Source organism: Phycodurus eques, chromosome 11, assembly GCF_024500275.1.
Source record: "Phycodurus eques isolate BA_2022a chromosome 11, UOR_Pequ_1.1, whole genome shotgun sequence".
Taxonomy (NCBI): Eukaryota; Metazoa; Chordata; class Actinopteri; order Syngnathiformes; family Syngnathidae; genus Phycodurus; species Phycodurus eques.
The window spans coordinates 21,674,528-21,695,993 of NC_084535.1; the positions used below are offsets into that span (position 1 = coordinate 21,674,528).

At 39.7% G+C, this 21,466-nt stretch overlaps 1 protein-coding gene across 1 annotated transcript in view; it reads right to left on the minus strand.

The window, feature by feature from the left end:
* Positions 1 to 21,466, minus strand: part of thada (THADA armadillo repeat containing) — a 133,809-nt gene that overhangs the window by 40,897 nt on the left and 71,446 nt on the right. Inside the window, 3 exon segments of the mRNA XM_061690981.1 lie at positions 5,763 to 5,845; positions 8,018 to 8,121; positions 16,812 to 16,980. Coding sequence (XP_061546965.1) covers positions 5,763 to 5,845; positions 8,018 to 8,121; positions 16,812 to 16,980 — 356 coding nt within the window.

Consider the following 21,466-nt stretch of genomic DNA (forward strand, 5'->3'; position numbering starts at 1 on the left):
TCAACGTTTGAGCAATATGACTCCTGATTTTTTAAATATTCGGAAGAACTACTGTTACAGGCGTAACGATTTAGCGTTCAATGATTTCCGTAACAAAATACGGACGACAGGTAACATTTGACAGCTCTGTTATGATAATGCGAAGCTGCCTTTAGTAATGTTGAGAAGAAAATGTGACATTAAAATTACCGGATACCTGAAAACGTCATGAGATGACAGTTCGCCATAAGTCAGCAATTGAAAAAGAAAAATGCCTTAAATTGTCACACATCAAAACAATTTACTCTAAAAGCTTTTTTTTTTTTTTTTAAATTAACAGTTGTTTTTACTTTTAAGGTAGAACAAATCGGATTGGACTAAAAAAAAGTGCTTGAGGACATCTTTAAAAAGAATTAAAAAAACAGCAGGACTCAAACACGAGCAAAGAAGATGGAATAAAAGGGGGAATGTAGGAAAAAACAAAACAAAAAACAGACTAATAGAGATATTAATGTCGTATAAGTAAGATGGAAGGCAATTATTTTGTTATGTAAGGAGCCGGATCCAGCTTGTTTTGAGAAATCCTCGGTATTTCCACTGTCAAATGCAAATGTGTTCAGCACATGGCCAACCGAAAACACAAGGTCCTCACCCTCCTCTCTTTTTTCATGGCACTCAATAAACTGGGTCAAAGGCACAAATCCACCATCTGTCAGAGATTGCGCGCCTTTGGTTTCACATTCCTCCTGAGGAGATCCCCACTGAGACGGGTTTGCACACGTCCACACAGATACATACAATTACAAAGCCACAAAGACACATAGCAGGGCGCTTCTCTGAACAGTTTTAGGCATGATTTCTGTTAACAATAGGTCTAGAGGGAGAGGGCCATGCACAGTCTTGCCAGATAACATTGCAGGGTCATCGGTTTTGATTGACACCAAATGGATGTGATCACAGTTGTTGCTTATTGAGCTCATATAAATCCCTGCAACAAGAGGACGTCAGCAAAACTAGTCTTAATGAAACTCTACACACAATTAATAATTTTAACAATAATATTATACTCCCTACTTTTCACAAATTGTAAATATATTACTGCTGCATAATTAGACTATCTATAAAGTGGGTACACAAAGTATTCAGACCCCCTTAAATTTTTCACTCTGTTAAATTGCAGCCATTTGCTAAAATCATTTTAGTAATTTCTTTTCTCATTAATGCACACAGCACCCCATATTGACAGAAAAAAATGCAAATGTTGACATTTTTGCGTATTTACTAAAAAAGAAACCGAAATATCACATTCAGACCCTTTGCTCAGTATTTAGTAGAAGCACCCTTTTGAGCTAATACAGCCATGAGTCTTTTTGGGAATGATGCAACAGGTTGGATGGTGAATGTTGGTGGACAGCCATTTTCAGGTCTCTCCAGAGATGCGCAATTGGGTTTAAGTCAGGGTTCTGGCTGGGCCATTCAAAAAATGTCACGGAGTTGTTCTGAAGCCACTGCTTCGTTATTTTAGCTGTGTGCTTAGGGTAACTGTCTTGTTGGAAGGTGAACCTTCGGCCCAGTCTGAGGTTCTGAGCACTCTGGAGAAGGTTTTAGTCCAGGATATCCCTTTACTTGGCCGCATTCATCTTTCCTTCATTTGTAACCACATGTCCTGCCACTGCGGCTGAAAAACATCCCCATAGCATCATGCTGCCACCACCATGCTTCACTGTTGGGACTGTATTGGACAGGTGATGAGCAGTGCCTGGTCTCATCAGACCAGTGAATCTTATTTCTCACCATCCTGGAGTCCGTCAGGTGTTTTAAAATTATTATTATTATTTTTTATTTTTTTAATTTTTTTTTTTTATTTTTTATTTTTTTATTTATTTTTTAGCAAACTCCATCTTTCAAACTCCATCTTTCATGTGTCTTGCACTGAGAAGAGGCTTCCGTCGGGCCACTATGCCATAAAACCCCGACTGGTCGGAGGGCTGCAGTGATGGTTGACTTTCTAGGAGTTTCTCCCATCTCCTGACTGCATCTCTGTAGCTCAGCCACAGTGATCCTTGGGTTCTTCTTTACCTCTCTCACCAAGGCTCTTCTACCCCGATTGCTCAGTTCGGCCAGACGGCCAGCTCTAGGAACGGTTCTGGTGGTCCCAAACGTATTCCATTTAAGGATTATGGAAGCCACTGTGATCTTAGGAACCTTATGTGCAGCAGACTTTTTTTTGTAACCTTGGCCAGATCAGTGCCTTGCCACAATTCTGTCTCTGAGCCTCTTCAGGCAGTTCCTTTGACCTCATGATTCTCATTTGTTCTCACATGCACTGTGAGCTGTAAGGTCTTATACAGACAGGTGTGCGGCTTTCTTAATCAAGTCCAATCAGTATAATCACAGCTGAACTCCAATGAAAGCATCGAACCATCTCAAGGACCATCATAAGAAATGGACAGCACCTGAGTTAAAAAAATATGTCACAGCAAAGCGTCTGAATACCTATGGCTGTGTGATATTTCAGCTATTCTGTTTAAATAAATCTGCAAAAATTTCAACAATTTAGTTTTTTCCTGTCAATATGGGGTGCTGTGTGTACATTAATAAGGAGAAAAAAGACGAACTTAAATGATTTCAGAAAATTGCTGTAATATAACAAAGAGTTAAAAATTTAAGGGGTCTGAATACTTTCCGTACCCACTGTATGTAACTTACCACATACCAATGTGCAAAATAGTTTTGTTTTTTTTCCCCCTTTGTTGCTTGGGCTACGTTAACACTAAGTTCCCAGTGGCCACAGAAGCCCCGTTTGCCTGAAATGTAGTGTGCTGTGGGATTTGGGCGCGTTTTTTTCTCTGTATTAAAGTCTTGCAAGTTTTCTTATGGTCTATCACGGCATCCGTAACGGGTTGTGAAAGGATGGGGCTGCTGAGTCCTTGAAGCTCAAAGGTGTAATACGGTTCAGCTAGCGGTTTACCACGGATCCCAGTAAGCTCCCGGCTGACCTGTCACATTCTGATGGCGTCCCTCATGTTTCTCACTTTCTGCCAAGACCTTTTACGGATGGAACGTGGACGCTGGGCAGATTTTGAGCATGCTTGTGGCCCCGTCAGAGTCAAATGAAGCTCCCTTGCTGGGCCCTGGCCAGCTTGATCAAGATTTTGCATGATTATTTCATTAATCCATCAGGGCGGCATGGTGAAAGAGTGGTTAGCACATCCGCCTAACAGTTCTGAGGTAGTGGGTTGGAATCCGGGTTCTGGCCTTCTTGTGTGGCGTTTGCATGTTTTCCACACATAGGTTTTCTCTGGGTACTCGTGTTTCCTCCCAAATTCCACAAACATGTTCCTTAGCAATCACAGCCTGTCACATTTGCCAATTCCTTCCCCCAGTCTCATGACCATCTTGTTTTGTCCACATTGGCCTGAAGCAGGGCTGTCGTAGCCCCAGGGAACATAGTGTAAATGTAGCTTTCGATTAGATAACAATGTTCTTTTAATTCCTCATCAATGCTGCTCTTTGTATTTTTATTTTTTAAATTATTAATACAAGTGTATGTGTGAGACTATTGCTGCTGTGACAATTTCCCTAACGGCCCGGGATGAATAAAGTACAGTGCCGTGAAAAAGTATTGGCCCCCTTCTCACATTTTTATATTTTTTGCATAGTTTCCCCTTTAATCTTTAAGATCATCCAACAAATGTAAATATCATATTTACATTACATTACATATATTTTATATAACTTAAAATGCTGTTTTTAAATGATAACTTTATTTACCAAGGGGGAAAAAAAATATTCAAAGTTACCTGGTCCTGTGTGAAAAAGTTATGGCCCCCTAAACCTAATAACTGGTTGGGCCATCCTCAGCATAAACAACTAAAATCAAGTGATTTCTACAACTGGGAATGAGTCTTTTGCAGCTCTGTATGTAGATATATTGCCCCGCTCTTCCTTGCAGAATTGTTTGAATTCATCAAAAATTGAGGGTTTTGCAGCATTCCGCCATTATGGTTGATTTTCTCGTTATCAAAATGTGTGTAAGGTGTGTGTAATAAAGTGGCATCCCAGTCAATTCAACTGGATATTCAGCAAAGCTCTACACAATAGTTAATAGTAAATGATTCTTTACTCTGATGTGTACTCGCATGCCAGCCGTCAGTAATCAACGTGTGACATGTTCTGCCTTTTGGTCTGAAACCGGAAATGCACTTTTAAACTATTTTCTGCCACATTTTGACAGCCAAATGTTTGGTCCATCACGAGATATTAAGATATGTAAAAGTGCAGTTTATGATTAGTGACTTATGCTGTGTTGACAACAGCCTCTGCGGCTCAGCATCGAATTTAGCTGTGTTAGCTGTAGCTCGTTGGTAGCAGGAGTGCATAATAGCATGCGACAAGCATTCCAACCCAGAACAGCGGAAAGCAGGGACGACAATAGGGCACGCTTGGTTTGGGCTAGTAGCCGCTAGTATGATGACGGAAAAACCACGCGGTTCCCATAATTCATTGCGACATGCAAATTTGAATTATTACAGTAAAAAAGATTACTTAGACGTTATTAATGTGTGTTTATGTTACTAATAGTTTGTTGAATGTATGTGTTATTTAACATTTACGCTTATGTCACATTTATGATTGATTCATGGCACTATGTCATCATCAAACTGTGAGTCGATTCAACTGGACGGTCAGCAAAGCTCTACAGGATAATGCTTGTTAATAGTAAAGGATTCTTTAATCTGATTTGTACACACACGTTATCCATGAGATATATGAGACGTGTGTGATATGTGTACACATGTCGGTAGTTGTATTTGCGGTGAAAAAAGTATTTCGGTTCAAAATCGAAAATTGACTTATGGGTTATTTTTGGCCGAAATTTCGCTGCATCACTAATAATTACAGGTGGTATATAACCATAGCAGATAGTTGACTTCATTGATACGTCTTCTGTTTAAGCATATTGGCAGTTAGGCACCTCCATGCATGCTCAGTATTTGCTACCTTATTTCAATATCTGCAAGACTGCTCAGATAATAAAAAAATGTTAGTCAGTTATGTTAAGTTTTGGTGTTTACTGTATATTTTCCATTTATTTCAGCTATCACAAGCTCGTCCATACAGCAAATTGTGTTCTTGTTTACGTGTACATGTTTGTGAAAGAAGAGAGAAAACGTGACGTGGTTTGTTCGAATGGATGTTGGTGCGCTTACAATTTCTACTGTGTGACCATGAACCGGGGGGGGGGCAGATATTGTTTGCAAACCCATCGACTGAAGCCTGGTGTTTTCTTAAAATTCGACTCTTAGATTCCATTGTAATATGGAAACGGCAATTCTCTTTTCACCAATTAATGGATACTGGGTGCACTCTACAAAACCAAAATGCAGAGTACTACTGCAATATCTCACCAAAACGTTGCTTAGTGGGACAGTAGGTTTTGGATATGTTGGGAGCCTTTACAGTGGAAATGCTAAGAAATGCCTACTGTACCAAAATGAACTGAACCACATTGACAGGTGGCTCTGTGAGGCTTTTTTCATTCACTAATGATTGTCAAAACGTTTTGCATTGAAGCATTTCAATAATATTTTGTCAATAAGCGAAAATGTCTCACAAACATTATTCTGTTATGTTGGTATATTTCCAATAAAAGCTACTGACCAAACCATATAGGAACAGTTTAGGACAGGAATTAAGTAATGCATTGCATTATATTTGTATTGAAACACAATATTTACCTATTTATTAATATATCATTTATTGTGTCCCGATTTACTCACCATGCAGAAGACTAATCTTTGGTCCACACAGACACACCAACACATCCAGAAAGGCTCCTCTGGTGACCACACAGCTATTCTCTCTAAAAAGAAATGAGGAAAAAGAGGCAAGCTATTATTTTTATTTGTACCCTTGCAACTGTTGTGAATAACGACAAGAACGATATTGAAACAATTTTTTTTAGATCAGATGTTCGTTTAACCTAAGCTCAATTCAACACAATTGATTAATTAATTAACATTACAGCTGAAAAGGAAAGTTATTAAATTAATCAGAACACAAAAGTTAAATCCTATGATCTCTTTACTCAAGGAAACCATATCGCCTCAAACACAAAATATAAGAGCTAAAACTAGAAGCAAACATAAGCAAACTAGCAATGCTGCTGTTCCTGGGTCATAGGACTGCAACAAATTGTAGCTTGTGAGTCACGAGATGCCTGAGCTGCACAATCTCATATACGAGTAAATAAATTATAAATGCACTCACTCAAGCAGAGAGAAGAATGACACATAATACAAAATATTATTGAAGCTGCCTCAAGTCATATCAGTGTTTAGTTTTAGCAACTTGTGTGGGCAGCGTATGTTTATGTGCAACCTCAATAAAGACTGTCCCCAGGGTGTTATGAAAGCCTACAACTGTGTGAGAACAAGGGAGACAGTGTGTTAGCTAAATGTCATATTTTCATCAAGCAGATATTAAACACACATGCACAGACAGTATTATAGTGCTAGAGCATGGAAAAGAGAGGAACCTTGCCAAAAAGGTCAAGAAGGGATTTTAAGGTAAAATAAAGCAAATAAATTGCAATGTCGTCATCATTGGCTGCAGTCGTCACTAAATCTAAGGCTGGAATTATAGGACATAAATCAAGGACAGGACAACTAAACTGTGTGAAAGAGTAATTATTTGTATTATTTATTTAATGTTAAATTGTGTGTTGCTGCTGCCTTATATTGACACTCATGTAGTAGTTGTTTACATGCTTTTTGGGTGTGTCCTCAAGCAGGTTGTTTCAGGAGTTCAGTATTAAGTAAACAAAGTGACATCGTATATGGGACCTTTGTAAAAAAATTAACCATAAATAGGCCATCAACAAAATTGTAATTATTATATCGGCATAAATCGGCACTAGGCACTAGACCTGCAGTATAATGCTAGCCTATACGACTCAAGAGTGCACAGGCATCCACCAATGCCAAACAATCCCCAAAATGTCTGTCCGGCTCATTTGACTGAATGTGTGTGAAGCTCTACACAATATTTTTTCCCACATTTATTTAGTTCTGTAGGTGGCAGGAATATGGATTACAAAAGTCAGTTTTAACTGCCATACACGGCGATCATTTTTCACTGCGGTGCCAACTGCTAAATCTGGTAGTCACTGATAAAAGTATATAATGACCAAAATTAAAATTTCTTGACTGATGACCTTGATTTATACAAGCCAAAATGCAATGGTTGTCATGTGTCCCCGCTATGCTTTAACGCTTGTAGCTTTTGTTTAATCCTGCTAACTTGCTAACTAACTTAAATGAGTCAATCTCCAACTATCAAAAAGCAATTCAGCCTGACTGACACTTAGTAGAGGTAACGGAGTGTGGTCAAAATACAGTGACATTTTCCAGAACAATGATGCACACAGATACCTTTTTTTTCAGTTAAGAAGAATCTTTTTTTTTGCATTCTAACAACATTTGCCCTCTTCATTTACCCATCACAATAGTGAACACAACAAGCTGATCTGACACTGTAGCAGGGGGGTCACTCACAGCGCCTGTGGTTCAGCTCTGTTTTCATGTGTGTGGTTAACTCAGTGGTGAACGGTGCTGGGTGCATGAACATATAAAAAGAAGCTGGCTGCTCTAGTAAGCAAGAATTCAACTTGTCATCCTAATTAAGACTCATCAGTGTAACCATGCGAAGGTAACAGGGCTACTGTTGCTAACCCAGCGACCCTGATGAGAACTGAGACCCTGGACTAAAGAAATAAAATGAGGGGGGCGGGGTTGCGGCCAGACAGCAATCTGTGCCCCATCTCAAGAACTTAATTTTGGGTAAGAGGTCCAGAGGTAGATGATATGATGGGGGCATACAGGGGGTGTTCACTTTGAAACTGAAGCCTCGGCAGGACATGAAGCGGACATGGTCAGGGAGGGGAGGACTGGTGGGACAAGGAACTATTCTTCTGCTAGAGGAGTTGGGAGGGACTGAGGGATGCTTATCAGTACATGCATGTGTCTAAGATTACCGAGAGGCGAGCCACATGTGCTGAAGGACAGCTTCACCAATTCCATTTCCTGCTGGCAGGGGTCTGTGTGACTCACTCTGGTAAGACTGGAGCAGAAATAGTACCTGCAAAAACATTGAAGTACAAATGTCAACCTACTTCATTATGTAACAGTCATAGCAATTTGTTTTCCTCTGTTGATTGTTTGGTATTAATGGCGTGAGCTTACCATGTCAGTGTAATTGGTTAAATGTACATCTAAAATTTTGTGTATGGATGCACATGACTATTAAAAGTACTATCACTCACACAGGTACAAGGTACTTTTATTGTCAATTCTGCAATATGCGTAGCACATGCAGAGGTTTGAAATTACGGTACTCAAGGGCCCATGGTGCTACAAAAGATGGCATAAATAATTAACATCAGTATAAAGAAGCTAAATAAAACTATGGTATATACAGTATCAAAAGTATAAATTAAATGGGCCAATTTCAAAGATTAGGAGACAGTGCAGTGTTGTAGCTACCATCAGTACTGATCAGTGTATGAAAAACTATATTAACATTATGAATATAGTGTTGCAGCACACATGCTTATAAGAACTAGCCACACATTCATCCTCATGCTTTTTTTTTTTTACGCTATAACGGATAAATTGGACCGTCGGAACTGAACAATGTGTCCAAAAATAGTTTTGATTTGTCACTTAAACTGCTGTTGATAAAGTCTGTTAATTCCAGAATTGACTACTGTTGAGTACTGGCGCTGAGGTGCAATGCAGGCAGGGAATAGGACTGACGTATTTCCAGGTCACAGATATACAATATGACTATATCAAATTCCAAAAGACGTCCCTCCCGTGCCTACGTGGCAGACATGTTGAATATTGGGCATTGACACGGAGGCCATGTCATGATGGTTATATCTATTGTGCATGGCGGCAGTGTTAACTCTGAGGAGTACAAAACAAGTCTCTGGAGTTTGGAACATGCTATTTTTGTTCCAGAAAAATGTTTTGGTCAAGCCGTTCGCTTTTGGTAACAGATTTTGAACTAAGAAGTTATAATTCCTCGCAGCTCATGAAGCCGACTTGCGTATGATGAGTACTGTACGTTAACAATGTCACCATGACCAAGCACAACAGCGTGGTAAGTTTGGAGGAAATGTGAAATTTTCAAACATTTTCAAGCTTTTTTTTTTTTATTTATTGACAATAACTTTGTACTGTATCGAGCATTTTAGGTGAAACTCTAAAACCTATTAAACAGTAATTTTGTACTGTACAGTAATACGGGTGCATATGGCCCAAAAAAAAATAAGTGCTGCAATGTAATGGACAATCGGCTATATCAGACGACCCCCCCCCCCCCCCCCCCGCCCCTATTAGTCCATTCTATTGTGGTTCCACTGTATTTTCTCCTTGTAAATTCATCAAATAAATGTAAGTTTTCACTGCACCCTTGACTGACGTCATTGATAGGATCGGCGAATTATGACATTAAAGCCGATCAGCCGATCATCATAAAATGCTAAATATCGGCCGATACAGATCAGCCCGATAAAATCGGTGTAAAGTCTAGTCAGTACACAATGAATGGAATAGCAAGATTAATATTTTGTTAAATTGGGCTTTCATCTCATTTCAGAGCTATTCATGATTTATAATCCCATTATCAATGTAATATTCAACTACAAGTATAATAATATTATCCTAATACAGTACTAATAATGGTAATGTGTTATTGTGAAAAAAGGCTATAATTGAGTCCTGCTAGAATGTGTAGATATCAAATGTGTTATGTTTGAAACATTAAATAAAATGTTCAAATTACGTGACAGTGGTGATGCCCTGGTGGTTGGGAGTGTTCAAAGGCCAGAATACTGGCTAACTAGCTGACTGGCTGGGTGGCTGACTGGCTGGGGTGTGTATTCTGGGCTTTGGTAAGTATACTATTTAGGTCTGGGCCATGGCCACAGACCAATAGGAAGCCATTCATTACATTACGCAGAGAAAGTAACATGGGGAAAAACCAGGCTGACCACGTAGCACTGAGCATGGCCTGCCCCTTCTGTTCTCCTGCAGTCTCCACACCCAGGCAACACCCACTGGCTCACAAAAACAGCCTGGATAGTCCTTGGACCCTCTTTCTCTTGCTGTCATTTTATGAAGGGCTTTTCCATTACAAGGAGCCAGTGTCAAACGGAATTCCAATCAAATAGGGAACCATTCAAATGCTTTTCAATGTTGAAAATGTACTAGTGGGGATAGCTAACATCTTGCAAACTACAGTGGATACAAAATCTACACCCCCTGTTCAAATGCCAGGCTTTTGTGCTCATGAATAGTAATTTAAAAAAAAAAGATTCCAAGATAAATCATTTCAAAACCTTTTTCATTATTAATGTGACCTCAGACATGCAAACACTAAAGGCATGAAAAAGGTGACAAAAAAAAAAAAAAAATATATATATATATATATATATATATATATAAATATATGATTTCCCAAAACCGTTTCAGTGCAATGCGAGTATATCAATACTTTATTAATATGTAAACTTTGTGGACCAAAAACCACGCCTCAAGTAAGCATGGTCTGTGTTGGCCATTGTTTAACAAAATTAATGAATGAATAAAAAATAAATAAATAAAATAGGGAGCATGGTGGACGACTCGTTACCAGTTAAAAGTTCCTTGGACCTGGGTTCAAATCCGGCCTCGCCTGCGTTGAGTTTGCATGTTCTCCCCGTGCCTGCATGGTTTTTCTCCATGTTTCCTTCCACATTCCAAAACCATGCATGGTAGGTTAATTGAAGACACGAACTTGTCCGTAGGTGCGAATGTGTGCACGAATGGTTGTTTGTAGACTTTACACCTATCTGATGGGCCTGAATTGTGAAAGAACAAATTTGTTCTTTCACAATTGCACTATGTCAGACTACTGCAATAAAATCTTGTATATATATATATATATATATGTATATATATATATATATGTGTGTATATGTATGTGTATATATATATATATATATACATATACATATACTATATATATATATATATATATATATATATACATACATATATATCACACACACACACATATATATATATATATATATATATATATATATATATATATATATATATACACACACACAAGATTTTATTGCAGTAGTCTGACATAGTGCAATTGTGAAAGAACAAATTTGTCTTGCAGTCTGATCCGGGCATTACACACCGCCAACATTTTAATGTTTTTTCAAATAACTTTATTGGCCGTCAGATATTTACAGTACTATGTCAAAAGACACACGACAAGGCTAAAAATAAACGAGCTTTTGGATTCAAATATACTGTGCACGATGGCGACGCGGAGTAAATGTCTTTTGCGGTCATTGATCGGGTCGGCGAATTATGACATTAAAGCCGATCAGCATAAAATGCTAAAATATACATATATATACATATATACATACACACATATATATATATACACATATATACATATATATATATATATATATATACATACATGTATATATACACATATATATATGTATACATACATATATATGCAAGACTGACAGTTTCCTTTTTGTATTTCTAAATTTGTCAGATTGCTTTGCTGAAATACACTATATTGCCAAAAGTATTTGCTCACCTGCCTTGACTCACACATGAGTTTAAGTGAGATCCCATTCTAAATCCGTATGGTCTAATATGATATTGGTCTGGCCTTTGCAGCCATAACAGTTTTAACTCTTGTGGGAAGGCTTTCAACAAGGTTTAGGAGTGGGTTTATGGGAATTTTTGCCCATTCTTCCAGGAGCATATTTGTGAGGTCACACACTGATGTTAGACGGGAAGGCCTGGCTCACTGCCCCCTCAAAATCATCAAAGGTGTTCTATCAGGTTGAGGGCAGGACTCTATGCAGGCCAGTCAAGTTGATCCAGACCAAATTCTCTCATCCATGAGTTTATGGACCTTGGTTTGTGCACTGGTACACAGACATGTTGGAACAGGAAGGGGTAATCCCCAAACTGTTTGACTGTTCAAAATCTCTTGGTATGTTCAAGAATTTAGAGTTCCTTTCACTGGAGCGAGGGGGCTAATATTTTGGACATTTCCAACTTTGTGGAAACTGTTTGGAGATGGCCCTTTCTTGTTCCAACATTACTATGCATCAGTGCACAAATCAAGGTTCATAAAGACACAGATGAGAGAGTTTGATGTGGATGAACTTAACTGGCCGGCAAAATCCTGACCTCAACTCTACAGAACACTTTTGGATGAATTAGAGCGGAGACTGAGACCGAGGCCTTCTTGTCCAACATCCGTGTGTAACCTCACATATGCGCTACTGGAAAAATTGTCATAAATTTCAATAAACGCTCTCCTAAACCCTGTGGGAAGCATTTCCAGAATGGGATGCCACTTCAATTCATACCTGTGTCAAGGCAGGTGAGAGAATACTTTTGGCAATGTAGTGCAAATTAATAATCACTTAACTCAAATATATGGAGAAGACGCTGGGATTTGACAGTGATAGCAACGTAATGACAAATCACCAATCCAAACTTGATTTTATGTGTGCAGCTGAATTTGATAAGATAAAGTTGTGATTGGTCAGCCAGTCAAGTTGCTTTTTATTATCTACAGTAATGTGGTCGTCTGCCAAAATTGCTGTTTTCAAGCTGTATTAATGGTCATTCGTAATACTTTGTTTGAATCTTCGAAAGGTATTGCATCTCATAACAAGTAGTGTCATAGGAAGCCATGTGTTCATCTTCCATTGCATTCAAACTTTCCAGTTCAATTCAGTGACTGGGCTGGAAAGTCCCTGTATGAGAGTTTTAACCAGCTCAATCCAGCCCAGAAAGGAGAAAGTGAAATATTTATCAAAAATGCAGCCTCCCTTTTGCTCTTACAAATAAAGTACAGAACACAAGTGCATCTAAAAGGGAGGAGACAGAGAGGATATTTAATATAACTATACTGGCACACATCAATGTCAATAGAAAAACATGTCTCGCCAATTTTTTTTCTTTTTAATAGAAAAGACAGACATCTTAGTTCATTAAAAAGCGCAATTAAAAATGGGCAAATGTGTATGTAAATTATGTCATCTAATATAACTAATATATTTGTTATATGTTTCATGAATTGAACATGCAAGCTGCCCATTAGTAAAAGTCAACAATGTGTGTTTAAAAAAACAGACCAGTGCAACCTGTTGTACTCTTTTCTCCAGTAACTTTATGACTTGAATGTGTGTATTTCTGTATGTGAATCTGTGTTGCGAAGAGCCTTAATCCGTATTTTGGCCTGGTAAAAATAGTGGTGGTGGATGTGAGCTCCAGTCAGACTCTGTTATCAGCCCGCCCTGCTGTCCCTCCTACTGCCGCAACCACAGACTGACCACATGATGCAGTGAGCGTGCATGCACACGCACACACAAACACACTTGTGCAAGAGCAAATAATTGTATGTCAAAATTTATGGCTTGGTCCACTGAAACAGGCACTAAGGCAGATATATCGGCATTCACATGTGGGTATAAGTATGGACCCAGCCAGTTGAGCAAAAAAAAAAAAAAAAACAAGCAGGAAAAAATAATAAAAGGCCTTACTCTTCACTATATTTTTTCTTAAAAAAAAAAAAAAAAAGCATATTCGATAGGCTTTTCACAACCACCTCCAAACTATTTGAGGGTATACAGTATGTACTGCATGTATGTGTATGGGTTTTGTGTGCATCATGTGCACAGATAATTTACTTTAGCATCCCGATAGACAAAAACTGAGTTTACTTTTCTGTAAAACTAATTAGGAAAGGGCCAAAGTGAAAAACGTGTTATTTTTATAAACAAAAATGAAATCTGAAGTGAGAGGCCTAATACAATGTCTTAATTTGGTATATTAAGTGTCAATTACTGTTTCCATTGTGGAAAACAATTATGGGGCACTTGATAAAAGATAAGCCCAGCCTAGCAAAAGAAAAAACAAAGCCCGCAGCCGAGTGTGAAGCGGCTGGGATGAGAATCAGCACCTCCAAACCTGAGACCATGGTCCTCAGTCGGAAAAGGGTGGCATGCCCTCTCCAGGTCGGGGATGAGATCCTGCCCCAAATGGAGGTGTTCAAGTATCTTGGGGTCTTGTTCATGAGTGAGGGAAGAATCCTACTTCGCAGTTTTTCACCTTTCGTGGGGGGTTCTGGTCCCCATTAAGTGCAAAAACCGAGGGATCATTGTATACAACAAAAACAAAGGAATTGCCACACACACACACACACACACAATAGAATATGAGAAGGGGTTCCAATACTTTTTCATGGCACTGAATGTATGCATATGTATATATACAGCGGCTGAATTAAGTATATAACGTCACAATTTTTCATATTAAATTTACTTCCAAATGTACGATTGACCTGCAAATTTCACCAGATGTTGGGAACAACCCAAGTAATCCATACATACAAAGAAAGTAGAAAAGACCAGAAATTAGGTTGTGTGTAAAAATGTGAAATGACACAGGTAAAAAGTATTGAACACATGAAGGGAGGTGCAAAAAAGCATGGAAAGCCAAGACAAAACCTAAAATCTATCAGTAATCAAACAGCAATCCAGCCCCTTGTCAGTGCAAATGAATATCAGCTGGTTCAGTCCGAATTGATGGCCTACAATAAGGTCTCATTGCCAAGGTATGAGTCAAGACACATCTCATGATGGGTAAGAGAAAAGACCATCGCAAACTAATTGTTGCAAAACATAACAATGGCATTGGTTACAGTAACCTTCTAAACATTCCAGTGAGCACGGTTCGGCCCATAATACAGAAGTGGAAAGCTATTCATACTACCATAAATTTGCATTGATCAGGTGCTCCTCGCGAGATTTCTGACAGAGGACTACAAAGAATAATGAGAAGAGTTGTCCAAGAGCCAAGGACCACCTGTGGAGAGCTTTAAAAAGACCTGGACTTAGCAGGTACTGTTGTCACCAGGAAAACAGTGAGTAATGATCTGTATGCACGCTCACCAGTAAGACTCCATTGCTAAAAAAAAAGCCAAAGCTCGCTGCACAACATTTGGACAAGCCAGTTAAATACTGGGAGAATATAGTCTGGTTGGATGAGAGCAAAATGGATTCCATAATGCACACCACATTTGGAGGAGAAATGACACTGCACATCACCCTAAAGTACCAATCATATCAACAGTGAAGTTTGGAGGTGGGAACATGATGGTTTGGGTCTGCTTTGCAATAAATGGTACTGGTAAACTTCACATTATTGAAGGAAGGATGGGAAAATGTACCGAGACATTCTTGACAAAAATCTGCTTCCATCTACGATGATGATAAAAATGAAATGAGGGTGGACATTTCAGCAGGATAATGATCCAAAACATACTGCCAAGGAAACTGTCAATTGGTTTCAAAGAAATGGACCAGCCAAACACTTGACTTGCATCTAATCAAAAATCTATGGAAAGAACTGAAACTCAAGGTCCATAAAAGAAGCCCCCAGAACCTTCAAGATTTGAAGACTGCTTGTGTGGAGGAATAGGCCAAAATCACACCCAAAAAATGCATGCGACGAGTTTGTCCATACAGGAGGTGTCTTGAACCCCTCATCGCAAACAAAGGCATTTGCACAAAGTATTAAATAAATACCAGTTGGCGTGTTCTATACTTTTTCCCTGTGTCAATTCACGTTGTTACACACAACTTAATTTCTGATCTCTTATTTGTTGTCCTTTGTATGTATGGATTACTTTGGTTGATCCCAACATCTGGTGACATTTTCATGTCAATAGCACCTTTGGAAACATATTTGAGAAAAATGGTGACATGTTAAATACTTATTTTAGCCGCTGTATATATAAGCAAGTTAACCTTGACCTAAAATGCACTATAACCTTCATAGGTAAGTTGGGCATTGTTTGAATTTGAGCGATTCCAGTCCCGATTCCGGTTCCTCATTTAGATTCCGATTTTTTTTAGGGGGATGGGCCCAAAAAGTTTGCATGGTTTAAATAAAGGGTGTCCAAATTATGAACATCAATTTTCTTAGCAGCCCGCAGCATAGACTACTTCTTCTTTTCCTTGTAAGCCCATCTCCTGCATCCTCCTCTCTAACACCAACTGCCCTCATGTCTTCCCTCACTACATCCACCAACCTTCTCTTTGGTCTTCCTCTAGCTCTCTTGCCTGGCAGCTCCATCCTCATCATCCTTCTACCAATATACTCACTCTCTCTCCTCTGGATGCGTCCAAACCATCGAAGTCTGCTCTCTCTAACTTTGTCTCCAAAACATTTAACCTTGGCTGTCCCTCTGATGAGCTCATTTCTAATTTACTCAGCCTGCAGCATAGACTAAAATGTACATTTGACTCATGGTTCTTTGTAACCAGGGTCAATATCAAACCTAGGAACTAAAGCTCGTAAAAGCTTCTTCACCACACTATAATGTTATTCCAATTGTTGCACTGCGGCGACTGGTCATTAACTTTAACAAAGTTAAGACACACTTTTGCTCGCCGCCACCGTTGGGCACAAGCACATCTTCGTGCGCATTCTATGTTGGTTTTCGCCACTTTCTTCTCGGTCGGCGGACTGTAGGCCTCTCAGTCGGCGGACTGTAAGCCTCGAAACTGGGAACCGAAATGTTTTAATTCGTAGCCACGATTACAAGAGAACCATAATGTTAGTCCCAGTTCCAATTGGTTCTTGATTCTCAACCCTATTTTCACGTGAACTTAATTTTACCTTCTTTAACTCATTTGTGTGTTTACATAAGCATACCTGTAGAAGGGTCCCATGGATGTAGTTGTGTTGGATTTGGGGTCCTGTGTCTTCAGGAAGCTCTTGAAGTAAAGAATGTACAGTTGACGAGACCTGGGTGATAAGTACAAAAGGAACTAGGGCTCGTGCTGCCATCTCTCTGGTCCGATATACTGCTGAACGACCACATCTGCAGGAGACGCAATCACACACACGCACACAAACATAATCATGGTTAGTAAAACTTCGGAACAAGGGTAGAACCTTTGTTACGATGACCATATAGTTGGTGTTACGTAAAATTGAGCTTTTGCAATGTTAGGTTGGGTTTACGAGGTATTATTGCAATAGTTCAGTTTTATTTATTCCAAATATAAACATCTATTCACATAACGACGCGTCAACCACTCAAATGAACCACTTTTCACTTGCCTCTGCTGATTTGTTATTCTGTATGTTTGTTTCTTTGAAAGATAACACAAAATGCATCAGTTCAGCTGCGATGACATTTAGCAGAGGATTGTAGAAAGGTCTGATGAAGATGGCAGGACAAAGGCAATGAAAACACAAAATATTGCTTTAGACTGGTGCTGGTGTGGGTTTGTGCTCCACAAAGCATCACTATTCATTTTAACTTGGTATTTTATGAGAGAGAGACATTTTCCACTTTGGAAACACCATGGTCAATTTATTTAATTGGGACAGTTGGCTGCTATTTTTATACAAAAGTTATGTCACATCTGCATCTGTTTTTCAGTGGTTTCCTCTTTAACCCATCAGGAACCAAACTTCTCAGAGCTCCCCTAATCAAATACTTTAACCAAATAATTACCAAAGCAGCCTGGAAAATGTGTTTTTGGCCAAACATGATTTTCTCCCCTTCATGCTCTCCTCTCCCGCACATGGTAATGTCTTTTACATTATACAACTGAGATAGACAATGCAGCCAGTCACCCTCAGTGCAAATTAACCTTGTTTATAAACTGCAGTGACAAAATGTTGTTGCTGACAGAGAAGCACATGACCAAGACGAATAGGTTTTGGTGAGTGTTTCTAAACTAATGATACAATGATGCTTTGACTTAAGAGTTTAATTCATTCTGTGACCATGCTCGTATCTCAAATTATCGTTCCTCATTCAAATGGAAATGTCAATCAATTCCAGCCCCACGTCAAACACCAACATTAGTTTAACAAATAGCACTGTTCGGTCTTCTTTTCCTTTCGGCTTGTGGGTTAGGGGTTGCCGCAGCGCGTCCTTTTCCACGCAAGCCGACCTCCTCCATCCTTCTCAATGGCCCTCATGTCTTCCCTCACTACTTCTACAAACCTTCTAGCTCTCTTGCCTGGTAGCTCCATCCTCATCATCCGTCTACCAATATACTCCCTCTCTCTCCTCTGGATGTGTCCAAACCATCAACATTCTCTAACCTTGGTTGTCCCACTGATGAGCTCATTTCTAATACTATCCAACCTGGTCACTCCTAAACAGAACTTTTCTTCATTTCTGCTACATCCAGTTCTGCTTCCTGTTCTCTCTTCAGTGCCGCCTTCTTTAATCTGTACATCAGGGCTGGCCTCACCACTGTTTTATAAACTTTTCCCTTCATCCTAGCAGACTCTTCTGTCACATAACACACCTGACACCTTCCTCCACCCGTTCCAACCTACTTGGACCCGTTTCTTCACTTCCTTACCACACATACCATTGCTCTCGACTGTTGACCCTAAGTATTTAAAGTCATCCACCCTCGCTATCCCTTCTCCCTGTAGTCTCACTCTTTCCCCCTCCTCTCATTCATGCACATATATTCTGTTTTACTTCAACTAATCTTCATTCCTCTACTTTCCAGTGCATGCCTCCAGCTTTCTCAATGTTGGTCCACCTGCTCCCTGCTTTCTCTGCAGATCACAATGCCATCTACGAACATCATGGTCCGTGGGGATTACAGTCTATATTCATCTGTCAGCCTATACATCACCACTGCAAAAAGGAATGGCCTCAGATCTAATCCTTGATGCAGTCCCACCTACAGCACACCTCACCACTGTTCTGCTACACTCATACATGTCCTGTACTATTCGAACATACTTCTTTGTCACTCCAGACTTCCCCATGGAGTACTACAGTTCCTTTCTGGATACCCTGTCATAGGCTTTCTCTAGATATATAAAGACATAACGTAGCTCCTTCTGACATTCCCTGTACTTCTCCATCCTCAAGGCAAATAATGCATCTGTGGTACCCTTCCTGTGCAAACTAATTTGCTGTGCAATGTTTATAACTTCAACATGTCATAATCACCGTAAATATCAGAATGTAAAACACTTCTCGGCCTTAAATGGAAATCACGTACAACAGTAATTGACCGTGCCATATCATTATTCTTCGCGCCGTTTGTAACCGTGAGTGTCGGAACCACAGTAAACAGACTTGGACGAGGGCCTAATTACACCTACAGGAAGTGAAATTCTGTTCATCTATAGCCTTCATGAGGGTCTTATAATGATGTTCTGTGAGAGGTCAAAAAGAAGCTTTGCCTACATTTTTCACGGTGGAGGAAATTGTCCAAAATGGTTCCTACAATGATTAAGGGTACATTTACAAAAATAACAATTCCATAAAATTAGTTACTGTAGTTTCTTTCTTTCTTCTTTTTAAACAATATTGCTCTAATGATCCCTTTTTCACAAGACCCTGTAAATAGATCTTCTACCAGTGATAGCAAGTGCCATCTACCGGTACTTTGCAGGATTATTGGCAGACACACACAACTAATAAATTTATTAAAAAGGTCAGTGACAGCCCGGGACTGTAGATGGAGATGTTTGAATCAGTGAGGGAGCGGAGATCACTGAGCTAACTCCTCTCCATTGTGGACAACCTTTTATATCCTCTCCATGACACTTGGCAGCAGCTCTTTCTCCAGAACACACGTTCGGCTTTACTGCTGGAAACGTTTTACTCAACTCAACTTTATTTCTATAGCACTTCAACAACAACCGGAACTGTAACAAAATGTGATACATAGAACATATGACAATAATACAATCATCAATTTCTAAATAAAATATTTTCTCAATAAAATGCAAAAGTGCTCCCTTTACATTTGCATTTAGCATACAGGAGATGCAGAGTTTGTATTCCTTTTTGTTGCACGCTGTGTGACGCTGTCAGTACAAGAGAGAGAGGTGAAAGTCTGCAATGACCAGTATGAGGGCACAGGGTTGCTGAAATGCATGTTGTAATCTTGCGATCACAGCATGCATGACTTCACTCACGTTTGCTATAAGCTACATTTGAAAGTAAGTAAACTGTAGTTGGCGGCACGGTGGGCGACTGGTTAGAGGGTCTGCCTCACAGTTCTGAGGACCGGGGTTTAATCCCCGGTCCCGCCTGTGTGGAGTTTGCATGTTCTCCCCATGCCTCCGTGGGTTTTCTCCGGGCACTCCGGTTTCCTCCTACATCCCAAAAACATGCTTGGTAGGTTAATTGACGACTCTAAATTGCCCGTAGGTGTGAATGTGAGTGCAAATGGTTGTTTGTTTATATGTGCCCTGCGATTGGCTGGCAACCAGTTCAGGGTGTATCCCGCCTCCTGCCCAATGATAGCTGGGAAAGGCTCCAGCACGCCCGCGACCCTAGTGAGGAGAAGCGGCTCAGAAAATGGATGGATGGATGGATAAACTGTAGTTTTCTAACAGCCGATAGTTCGTCCGTTACTAAATCAGACAGAATGATTGGCTCAAAATGGATTGGTTAAATTTTCGCGTCCCATTTAATCATCTCTCACGCTGCCCTTTATTTCATTTTACCGCCAGCTCTCTTCCCTCCCATTATCTCATCCAGGATGCAGTCGGCTCCATGTTGGGGGGGGGGTTGAAGCTCTTCACAATTGCAGTTCCTCACAGGTGTAGTTCCTTGCAGTTGTAGCTCCTCGCGGTTGTAGCATCGGAGAGAAGCGGCAAAAATCGAATACCGCCGATATTATCCGCTCAATAGAAACAGTTGTTAAAAACATGCTGCCAGTGAAGGCGCAACAAGCGCCGATCCTCTCTGCCAAAGAATATCAGAGCCAAAAATGCGGAAAACATTCCATAACGGGTTAGCACAATGCACACTGAACATTTAATGACAAAAAAGGGTGGAAAATTAGCAGAGCTGTTGTAACAGGCTGCCAAATCACAGGCGCCACTTTACTTACCTCTTTGAATTACCTCTTGATTTAGATGTGTGATCCACTTTTATATTATTATACATAATACCTATTTGCTCATTATACAAATGTGACTGTACAACATATTACTATATTAGCATAAATACATTTCATTATTTTAATATTTTGGTGCAACAGAACTATTATGCATACTTTATTTGTATCGATAAATGCTTCATACAAGGTGTGTCAGTTAAGTTACAGGACTGTTCTTGCAAAAGCTGTATTTTAAACCCAAAGCCCAGGTTTCTTCCCTTTAATGTGGGCCTGACGATCAACAAGCACTTTTACAATTAGATAGTGTGGTGTTTGGTTTGTTTAGCGCTCAAGAAAAGGTGAGAGTTGTGGATGGACAACTTGTCTGCTCACAATCTCCTGAGCATCTGACAGTTCCTGGCAGAGAAGAACAACTCTATGCTGGGACAACCTTCCTCTGTTATATTTTCCTTTTTCTTAAGC